Consider the following 11,457-nt stretch of genomic DNA (forward strand, 5'->3'; position numbering starts at 1 on the left):
TCTAGAGGACCTCTGAGAGGGAGTCCTCCACTAAGGGCCTCTGGGGCTGAGCTCTGCCCTGGTCTGGTCTGAGATGCTCTGTAGTGGGCAGAGCAGGACACACAACAGTTGCGCTTAAGACGTTACCGGACGAGACTGACTCTCCTCCACTCCTGGGGTGCACTTTCATTTCCAGGACCATGGAAATGTACAAACGATTCCACCGTTCTTTCCCAGGTGAGAGATGACCTCAGCCATCATCCAGCCCACTCTTTACCAACGAGGCAGCTAGAACCCAGAGGAGCAAAGCCATGCGTGCCGGGGCCCACGGTTGGACAACGCACAGCCAGAACCAAACCCCAGACTCTCGAGACCTCTGTCCAACGTTCCTGTGACAACCGTTGCCTCGATAAAGCCTTACCCTGCTGCCACAGGGAATAAGAGGTGCTAACGGCACGTGCACACACTACGCACTGGGCACTGCTCTGGGTCCCGGGCGTGTTACACTCACTGGTCCTCCTGCAGTCCTGGAAGGGGGACGTGTCATCACCCACTTGTGACTGATGAGGAGGCTGGGACAGGGAGGGTGTCCAACTCGCCCCAAGTCATAAAGTTGGGGCCTCAAACCCAACAGAGTCCGACCCCAGAGCCTTGCTGGTCACAAGCACCCAATTCACAAACTGGATATAATCCAAGTGCTTGTTTTTACACAGGCCCATGTGTGCAAATGTTCTCCTAAAGAAATAACGCTAGAAATCCTTGACGCCCATGGCATTCTCCCCACCAGATAAGGGACCAGAGACCAACCTGAACCCTGAGCTCTGGGAGCAAGGCCTCCCTGACAGCCTAAGTGAGAGGACTCCACCTCAGTTCACAGCGATGGTCTGCCCTGGGCCGGCCACAGCCCTTCCCACCAGCTCCTCGGCCATCCCCTCCTTCCTGCTTGCGGTTTCTTTCCAGGCCCTTCACGCTGCCTTTACCGCCCCTCCACTCCCACGTCCCATCCACACCCCTGGCTCCACACCACAAGGTCCCCAAGAGGCTAAGTGCCTTCCTCACCAAGCTCCCAAACCCTCACCCCATCTCCAGGTTTATGAGGAAATAGAGCCCATCCCAAGAATAACTGGTGAGGTGCTGAGATCTATGTCCAGACCTCCTCAAGGGGAAAAGGTTCTGACTACTTAAATGAACTTGTGATTTGTAGGATTTCAGAAGAATATACTAAAGTCACATTTGGGAGGCCGGGTAATAAGGAAACCACTGGAAGACAGGCCAGCATGCCCCGAGGGTCAGTCCTGGTCACCATCTTTTAAGATCATAATACCAGCCCCCAGAGCCTACTTACCCTGTGCCAGGGAAGTGCTGTGCTTATATTACCTCATTCGGTCTCAAAATATTTCTGTGGTGGGTACAGCTGTCATCCCCATTTCAGAGAATACAAAACTGAGGCACACAGAGGGACACCGCATGGCTGTCAGGGAGCAGAGCAGGGATGCAAACCAAAGGCCAAGTCTGCAGCCTGAGCAACACTGCCACGGCATGGACACACACACGGTCTCCACGTGCCACTCGCACGCACTCACTGCACGGAGTCACCCTACGGCACGACACGCGCTGTGACCTTCATCTCCCCTCTAACACTATGATACAAAGGGCTGCACCATCCCCCTTCACAGGCGAGGAAACACATGTTTCCAACAAGCCTGTCCCGAGTTCAAGGCACAGGCTAAGTGCGGAGGTGGATCGTATCTCAGGCAGCCCAACTCCAGAACTCAGAGCCAAGTCTTGACGCTTCTGGCTGTATCTGCCTTCACTTCTGAATCCAGCAGTATCTAGAAACCCCGGAGGCTGGTTTTGTTCTGTTTGGCTGTGTTACTCTTTCTCATCATGTTCCCACAGGGCTTGGGGTGGGGAGGGCAGCAAGGGTGCAGGCTCAAGGCCAACCAGGGAAGACTTGACTCTAGTCAAACTCCAGGCAAATCTGTGAGAGAAAACCTCTAACAATGGTACCAGGGACCTCTGCTAACAATCAGAACAATCTGGAACAGTCCCTAATCCAAAGTCATGACTAAGGCTTGGGGGCTATTTTAGTGCTTTTCTTTCCTCATTATGTTCTGAATGAACCCATATTCCCTGAGTGAGTTGAGGGTGGGCCTGATGGAGAGAAAAACACTAGGAACGTAAATTAGTTATTGGTAATAAATACACTGGTGGATCAGATGGTAAAGCATCTGCCTGCAATACGGGAGACCCAGGTTCAATCCCTGGGTTGGGAAGATCTCCTGGAGAAAGAAATGGCAACCCACTCCAGTATTCCTGCCTGGAGAATCCCAGGGACGGTGGAGCCTGGAAGGCTACAGTCCGTGGGGTCGCAAAGAGTCGGACACGACTGAGCGACTTCACTTCACTTCACTTCACACTGAGTGTGATAGTCAGTGAGTGGTAGTGCACCGAGCGGGACAGTCAGTTCTCGGTAATACACCAGATGGGATAAACCCTGAGAGGCTGACGGAGTTGACGTGCCTCTTCCCAGATAGTTTTCGCACTTTTGCTAAAACAGCAGCTGCCACAGAACACCGGACATGGGGTGCTGTCGCTGAAGTGAGCCTGACTCCATCGACTCCAGAAGGCTTCCCCCAAGCCCCACCCCTTCTGAGCACCAAAGGCATCCCAGGTGACAGGCCACATCGATGAAACGCCAGGCTTGGCCCTCAAAAAGCTTACTGTCAATTCACCAACTGACCTCACCTTTCCTGTCAAATTACCCTTCTGAAGCCTGGCCCTAGCCTCCACCACAGGACCTCAGAATCTTCTCTCGTCTACAAGTAACACAGCTAGATTTCCCAGTGATGGCCCCAAATGGAAATACCCTGATCACACTTCATCAAAAATACAAGCACACAAACCACAAAAGGACTTGTAAATTAAAAATTCAACAGAAAAAGCTCTTTACTTATTCTCTCATTCATTCAGTGAATTATAACTGAATGTGCACTGGGTACCAGGAGCCCTGCTCAGCACTGGGGCGGGGGGACTCCCCCAGGGAACAAGACAGGCACAGTCTCTCTCCCCTGGGACTTAAAAGACGACAGGGCGCTTCGAGGAAAAGGTTCCATGTTGCAGCCTGAACCAGTCCCAGCACCGTTAGCTCCCTGATGCCCAAACGTCAAGAGCACCGTCGAGGCTGGACATGTGGGACATCGATGTTACAGCAACTTCAAGCTGCTGAAAACCAGATTCTGGTGATAACAACTCGGGAGGGTAAAATGGGAGAAATGTCTGCAGACTTTTCAACTGAATATTCCTGGAATAAAAAGTCACTTTTTCTCTAATAAAAGTGAAAAATTAAGTGTGCAGAAGCCAAAAAAAGGCAGTGGCAGCCCATTCCCCAGGGCCTACTTCCTAACCCTAGGAGACACTTCTGGGGTCTTCGCTGCTTCAAACCGCACCAGGGAAGGGCTGAGGTCTTCAAGAAAGGAAGACAGTCAAAGCCGGAAATCAAATCCCTGGTGAGGAGATGCTGGGAACCTTCGGAAAGGGGTCTCGGAGGAGTCAGTTCAGTCTAACGCTTGGCATATCTGGGTGCCATCAGTGACGGAAGTCCACGTCCGCTATCTTACAAGGACAGCGCTGACGCCAATTATTTTTTGCCCTCGTCAAGAGAGCTTGTCATCCCTCTACAGAACAATTATCTATAGGTGCATCAGAGTTAAAAGCTACCTTCCTTCCCCAATTCAGCACAGGGAAAGTGCTGCTCACAGCAATTTGACATCATTTCATTACATTAATTTTTAAATGTGTTATCCTAACAATTATGCCAACTACCATGTAATTAATATTCTGACTGACTTTACAAAAATTACAAAATCCCCTGAAGAAAATAATTAGTCAGTAAGCGTGAACAAGACTTCTCTTTGGCCAACAGAACATAAAACAGAAAGTGTATCACATAATGGGTGGTATCAAAGCCTTTCCCAAACTTTCTTCGATTCTTAGCCAACAGTGCAGAAAGCTGACATTGGCAAGTTATCCCAAAATTCACTTAACATATTAATGTACCTACTGATTTAAACTCTTGGAGAGTAAAATGATGAATGATGAAAGCATCTGCAATTAAAAAGCTCTTTTCATGTGTAGGAGGGGCAAGATAAACACCTATCATTGCTTCCTGCTTCCATAACCCCAGCTGGAAATTAGAATACTGGCTTATTTCTTGGGGCTACTTCCTGAGTTTATTAAAGAAATGTACATAAGGCATCCTTACCCTTGGTTTCCTCTTTTTGTTCAAGGTCAAAGTACAGCTTTCTTGTAACAGATTTCAAATCCCTTCTAGAGTAAGGACAGTATAAATAAGCAATAGCCAAATAACACATTATCTACCGTAACAGAAATAAAAAACATGTCTTCTCTGCAGCCCACTTTGGGTAACTGGCAGGGGCGGCTGAGCCCCACAACAGAGCTGTGAGTCCAGAGGGAGCCTCAGCAGGGAAGAATGCGGAGGGTGATTAGCGATGTTTGCCCTGGACTGGAGCGACAGTGTGAGGAGCGGGGCCTGTATTTGCCATCTCCACCCTTCAGTAAACCACTAAAAATGAGTAAAACGTGATACAAATTCATGAATAAAGTATGACACATGAATTGCTCCTGACAAGAAGACTAAAGGGAGGGGAAAATGTTTAGTACAGTCAAAACCTTAAGCCAAACGGGAGTACAGCATCCAGTTTTAGAGTGAAGAATACTGGGCTAAGTCAGGAGTGGCAAATTCTAGTCTAGCTATGAGGCCGTGGGCAGGGTGGTTCATGGGGCCTTGACTTGCCTGGCTATAAAATAAGGGGATAAGCTAAACATCTCTGATTCATTTTCCTTATTTTGCAGAGTAATGGTGCAGGGGTCCAAAATGCCCTCCCTGCTGGGCATAGAGAGCTGGTGAAGGAACAGTCACTTCACAACGTGCACCAGGCCAGGGTGCGACGGAAACCCCAACCCCTCACACTCCTCGGGCAGGACTTACACCCTGACACATTTCTACATCTAGGTTTAACCCGCAGCGTCTCCAGGACAAGTATTTCCACGCACGTACTGCTTCTTTCCCCTAACACACCCTCTTCTGCATCTGAGAGGGGAGGAACAGGGACTTCTATCTTAATATTCTATTAAACTGGGCAAACAAAACTATCTTCACTCAACCGGTACGTGTCATCACTTTGATTTAAAACCAGCTGCTTCCACTGGGGTCTCGGGCACTCATGGCCTCGAGATCAGCCTAAATCTTCCCACCACTGAAACGTCTCCACCACTTGAGCCTATTCTGAGAACATTACCCACATGATACATCAACACAGCTTCCACGTCCAAAAGGCAAGACCAGGCATCCAACCAGAAATAAGTCACCTACACATCAGATCCCCCATGCTAGGATGCCCACGCGAGCCCCTGGGGAAACAAGGAAGCTCACACAGGACGGCCTGAGAGGGCAGCGCTGTCCGTGTGGGGCCTGAACAGCCTGGTGTCTGGCCCTAGCAACTGCCCCAGACAGCCATGATTTTGTGTCTGTCCCGCACCCCCTCCTGCCTCTATCCGTGCAGCCCCAATCCCCGCGTTTCAGCTGATCTGCACTGGGCAATCAGAGAATTCCAACCGCTGAGCTCAACAAGCTGTCTGGGTAGGCAGGGGCCCCTCCCAAACAGGGCCCGCATCCGTTTTCAGTGTCTGGCGTGAAGGACCACACAAACCTCCAGCTGCCAGACTGTCTTTCCCACCACTGGGAGACACCAGGACAACACTGGGAAGCGGGCAAAGAGAGGGCAGCAGAATGACCGATCCCCACACCAGGGGGGCATCTGATGCTCAGGACTGAAGTGGGTTTCTGTCCACAGCAGCCCAAGTCTGGAGGACAACCCTTACAGGCTAAATGCGTGCCTCCCAGGTTCAAGCTCCTTTAGTGTCCCAGGATAAATCGTTTCTCCCTGAGTCTCAGACGCAGCTGTCTGGGTCCCACAGTAAACCAAAGAATGTTAAATATTTCCAATGACAAATTCAAAGGAATAATTCTACACGCAGAAACACTGCCACGGCTCATCTGTCACCTGAGACCCGAGAGTGAAAAGAGGAGAAGGGTGATGGGTAATGGGAGAGGGAAGGGCGGATCACAATCAGTAACGCTAAGAACAATCCTCTCCAGGGAGCAGCAGCCTAGGGAGAAAAGCTTCCAAAATCATTCCAAACGTACATTCTAGCTTTCCATCGGCAGCAGAAAACAAAACAAAGCACAGCACAACAGCCCACAGCACCAAACAAGATGAACCTGTGAGCAAACACACGGACTGCCACCAGGCTGACGAGCCTAATTTTCCTGTTATTTTTACACTGTGGCTTAGTTTTCCTTTCACAGCTGTCCTGGGGGCTCCGCCATGGGGCTACCACGAACAGCAAATTCTATGGCGAGTGTTCCCCTCCAAGGGGTCGAAAGAGTCAGACACAATTGAGCAAGTGAACAATAGAGAGCGCTTAGAGCAATCTCCCGCAGATGGGCGCAGAGTAGTTAAGAAAAGAGAGAGTATTAGGAGGTGGGGATTAACGTATACACACTACTATACATATGGAGAAGGAAATGGCACCAACTCCGGTATTCTTGCCTGGAGAATTCCGTGGACAGCGGAGCCTGGTGGGCTACAGTTCTTGGGGCTGCGAAGAGTCAGACACGACTGGGCAACTAAGCACACACTACCATATACAAAATAGATAATCAGCAAGGATTTACTCTACAGAACAGAGAACTATTCACAATAGTTTGTAATAACCTATGAATGAGAAAATCTGAAGAATATATACATAGATATGTATGCGCCTGAAACCAATACAATACTATCAATCAACTATAATTTAAAAAAACAGATGAAAAAAGGACAGTGAGAGTGATTTACCAAACAGTCCTCTAGAGCCGTTCCATCAACAATGGGGAAGGCAGGCCAAGCAACAAAAGCAAAGTGAGCAGCTGCGCTCGCAGACCACCAGTCCTCCACTTCCGGGGAGTCAGGAACCCCCTGAGAATCTGATGAAAGCTAGGAAGTCCTTCCCAGAGAAACACACACACACACACACAGCACAACTCTGAGTGTGATTTCATGGGGTCAAAATAACTGCTCCTTACCCCAGTCTCCAGGTTAAACACACCCGAGTTTGAACTTTTAAAAAAATGTAATTACCTGAGCATCATGATTAATTTCTGAGACTTCAGAGGACTATATAATCTCTCCCAGGGACAGTCTAAAACTTCCAACTCTATAACCCCATGCCAAATCAAGAACAAAAAAAGGAAAGAAAAACTTACCCTCACTTTCTGCCTTTATGCAATGTCAGAAAGCTTGCTTTTTCCTGTATTAGCTTCATTCCTGACACATCCCCCTTACCTTGTTTGACCATTTATACGCCTGGAGGAGCTGACTGTACAGAGGGGTTTTGTCCTGCACAGGATCCAGACTTAACAGCCCGCTGTTATGGAGAGGATGGTTCTCAGAAGGCTTGCCCACCAAGTTGCTCAGACGTTCCAGCTCACTGAAAAGCAAACAGACGCAGCAAGTAAACCTGAGTCCCCCGAAACTCCAGTCCTTAGCCTACTGCTTCGGTCCAAGGCTGTTCTTCAAACTGCTCATCATAAACTTAAGTCCCTTAAGAAGAAATACTTTCTGAAAGGTTAAGAAGACAAGGGCCAGGAGCTTCCCTAGTGGTCCAGCGCTCAAGAACCTATCTTGCATTGTGGGGGACACGAGTTCAATCCCTGGTCAGGGAACTAAGATCCCATATGCCGAGGAGCAATTAAACCCACATGGAACAGCTGAGCCTGAGCACCAAATGGAAGGTCCGAGTGCTGCAATGAAAGGTCCCACACGACAGAACAAAAATCCCAAGTAAATAGACAAATATTAGAAGAAGATGACTAGAGCCACGTGAGAGAACCCCTAGCAGGGGGCTTATCCCATTTTACAGCTGAGCTTTCTGGCACCATTCCAGAGGAGAACAAGGGTCAAGAGCAATGAAATCAACAGGACTCCTAAAATCAGGATTGAACAACTCAAATCATTCTTTGCAGGGCTGGGGGAGGGGAGGGCCTTCTGGAATTTCAAAATGTGGTATAACACTGCTTCTCAATAAGAGAGTTTTCAGTTCCACATACAGATCATTCTATTTGGCAGTACAGCAAGTACCTGAATAAATGATGATTATTTACCATTCACAGAGAGATAGATTTGTACATGGTGCTTCACAGATGGTAAAACTTAACAAAACAAAAAAGAGATAAAATAAACAAACGGGAAGACACCATGGAGGGGGCTGTGTCAAACAAACACGCTTCAGTGTAGCAGGAAAAAAAAAAAAAACCCTAGAGCAGCTTGGGAAAGAGAGTGAACAGCAAAAGCACATTCAGGAGCACGTTCTGAGGGGCCAGTCCCAGAGTGTCAACAAGACACCATAGGAACAGCTGAACATAGGAACAGCTTCTCATGCCACGTTCATCTTGGACTCTTTAGCCTCTTGCCTCTTCACGCTGCTGTCCACAGATTTATGAAGACAACGGGGTGAGATCAACACTTTTATTATTAAACTTTCTACAATGCTGATGGGTTTCAACACCCTGCACATTACCAAGGAAAGCCCACCGAAGAGAAGAAAGGGAAAAACCACCAGCACCCAGACTCAGGCAGGGCAAGTATTAACTGGAACTTCACCAGAGAACAGAAAGTAAGTGTGGGAGTGAGGAGGGGGTGTGACCTCCTGGCTCTCCCCCAGAACAAGACTGGCAACTTACTTACAAGAAAAAATTAAATAAAAAGAGGCTCCCATCATTTGGTTACCACCTCCTCCTCCATTCTACCTCCTCCTTCCATCTGGTTACTAAGGAGACCAAGTTGAGGAGACTAAAAAAAAAAACCCAGCCACTCCAGAAACTAGGATGAATAGCTCACCCAATGCCTTCGCCTGCTAAGGTCAGTTTTGAGAAGTAAAAGACAAAAACCCTGCAATTCTAACTTCCCTGAGAAGGTCTGACTCTCATAAGGATAGGAGGGCACACGACCAGGACCTATTAAAAACTGCCTATTAAGTACCAGGCATTTTACAAGCATCCTCTCACTTCATGTCACTGATAAAGTAGAAGTTGACTTGTTAAGAGAAAGAAATATACAATCCTTAACCCTGAAGGACCCCAACTTAGCTTTTGTTGGGAGGCCCAGGGTGGGGGTGTGGGGATGAGGTGTTTAAGCAGAAGTCATTAAGCTGGTTAAGCCTGTGATGAGGTCTCTTTTGAGGCAGGAACTTAACAGAAGCAGTGAGAGTGGGAGTTAAAGTAGTGATCAGGTGGTTAGGAGGTGGGGTAGGAGAAAAGAGAAAGAACAAAGCCTGTTTCATCATGTTTTGGGGGTGGGGTAGGGGCTGGAACTGATGAATTCCAGGTTCAGGGACGAAAACCTGTGGCCAATTAGGTGGAATACACTTGACTCTGGGGCAGCGTTGAACAGGTCCTTTTTGGTACTATTTGATCAGACGTAGTGGAGCCCAGAGGGCCCACAGGTGGGAACCCTGACGAGCCGAGAAGACGAGTGGAAGTTCATGAGAAGAGCACGTCCCCTCGCGAGGAATGGAAGGACCACAGAGGTGGTCCTGGGTGGCGGGAGTCGGCCAACAGCAGGACGCCAAGAGAAGGGAGACGCGAAAGCGGGGGTGGAAGGAAGATGAGGCCGTGAGGGGCAGGGAGAGGCCTGGAGAGGAGACAGAGGGAGCAACGAAAAGAAAGAGCAGCCCGTGACTCAGGAGACTCCCGCGGGGGTGGGGCAGGGTAGGAGGTCCCGACCCCCAGCCCCTCAGCCGGTACCTACTTGAGGTCCCGGTTGACCGAATGCAAGTTGTCCTGGAAATGCGCAATGAAGGCCTTCTCCCGGCCCTCCAGCGTCTCTTTGTTCCGCATGCCATCCTTCAGGCAGTCGAACACCCTGCTCACGCTAGAGCGGAGCGCCTGAATGGCACTAATGGCCTGGGCAAAGGCCTCCAGATTGACACCAACACTTAGCACGTCCGCCATGTTGCCGCCGCCACAGCCGGCTCTTCAAAACCGGCGAGCAAAAAGACGCGCCGGCTGATGACGCAAGCGCTCGGAGGACTCTGGGAAATGTAGTTTTCGCGGGACGGGGCCGTCCGGGAGGTTTGTGAGGCCACCCTAGGAGAGAGGATTTCCTCTTTAAAGGAATGCGTGGGCAGGAACGCGATCACCTGAATTTAGGGAAGTCCGGCTGCGCTCTCGGCTTTCTTCATGGTAACAAGGAAATACAGAAAGTTCCCTCACTTCCCCAAACTTGCAGTCTTGGGAGTCATATGGAAATGAATTGCTCAGAGCAATAAAGGGTCCGTGGTGTAAAGGATTGAATAAAATTCCTCCATATTCGTAAATCAATGGGGGAGAAGGGAAATTTCTTCCCTACAGTAGAATGCCAGCTAATAAATGCAGAATGAATGATGGAAAGAAAATTACTACTTGGCAACTGTTAGATTAATTATTGATTCAAATAGGAACTGAAGACTGCCAGGGGGTGAAAGGGTGAGGAATAGCAGCATGGTTATATAGTCTCAACGTAGCATCCCTCAAGAAACTCGCTAATTAAGAAGGAAAAAATAATAATCCAGAAGTTTCAGCTCTGGCTATATGATCAAAAGAAGGAAAAGTAGGGTCTGGAAAAGCTATTCATTATTTGTACACCCAAGTTTGTAGCAGCATTATCCACAAGAGCCAAAAGGTGGAGGCAACCGAAGTGTCCGTCCTGGGATGAGTTCATTAACATGTGGCATATACACACAAGGGAACATTTATTCAGTCTTAAAAAAGAAGGACATTCTGACACCCACACATACTACAGTGTGGGTCAGGGCATCCTCACTGGCTCAGCAGTAAAGAATCCACCTGCAATGCAGGAGACACAGGAGACTCCGATTTGGTCCCTGGGTTGGGAAGATCCCCTGGAGGAGGGCATGGCAACCCAATCCAGTATTCTTCCCTGGAGGCTTTCATGGACAGAGGAGCCTGGGGGGCTGCAGTCCATAGGGTCCCAAAGAATAGGACACAACTGAAGCCACTGAGCACACAGGGACATATAACATGGGTGAAGCTTAAAGATGTTATGCTAGGTGAAATGAGTCAGACACAAAACGATAAACACTGTATAATTCCACTTATATGAAGTACCTGCTGCTGCTGCTGCTAAGTCGCTTCAGTCGTGTCTGACTCTGTGCGACCCCGTAGACGGCAGCCCACCAGGCTCCGCCATCCCTGGGATTCTCCAGGCAAGAACATGGAGTGGGTTGCCATTTCCTTCTCCAATGCATGAAAGTGAAAGGTGAAAATGAAGTCGCTCAGTCATGTCTGACTCTAAGCAACCCCATGGACTGCAGCCTACCAGGCTCCTCCGTCCATGGGATTTTCCAAGCAAGAGT

The 11,457-nt window shown here is 49.0% G+C and overlaps 1 protein-coding gene across 2 annotated transcripts in view; it reads right to left on the reverse strand.

Annotated features, from left to right (window-relative positions):
• Positions 1-10,087, reverse strand: part of MED27 (mediator complex subunit 27) — a 240,480-nt gene extending 230,393 nt beyond the window's left edge. Inside the window, exons 1-2 of one of the 2 annotated variants that reach the window (XM_027556630.1) lie at positions 9,852-10,085; positions 7,389-7,533 (exon numbers count right to left, since the gene is read on the reverse strand). In XM_027556630.1, coding sequence (XP_027412431.1) covers positions 7,389-7,533; positions 9,852-10,054 — 348 coding nt within the window. In that variant the 5' untranslated portion in view covers positions 10,055-10,085. Of the gene's footprint in view, positions 1-7,388; positions 7,534-9,851 lie in introns of both variants that reach the window. The other variant, XM_027556629.1, reaches the window with a different exon arrangement.
• Between the last annotated feature and the right edge of the window lie 1,370 nt (positions 10,088-11,457).

Source organism: Bos indicus x Bos taurus, chromosome 11 (assembly GCF_003369695.1).
Source record: "Bos indicus x Bos taurus breed Angus x Brahman F1 hybrid chromosome 11, Bos_hybrid_MaternalHap_v2.0, whole genome shotgun sequence".
Taxonomy (NCBI): domain Eukaryota; kingdom Metazoa; phylum Chordata; class Mammalia; order Artiodactyla; family Bovidae; genus Bos; species Bos indicus x Bos taurus.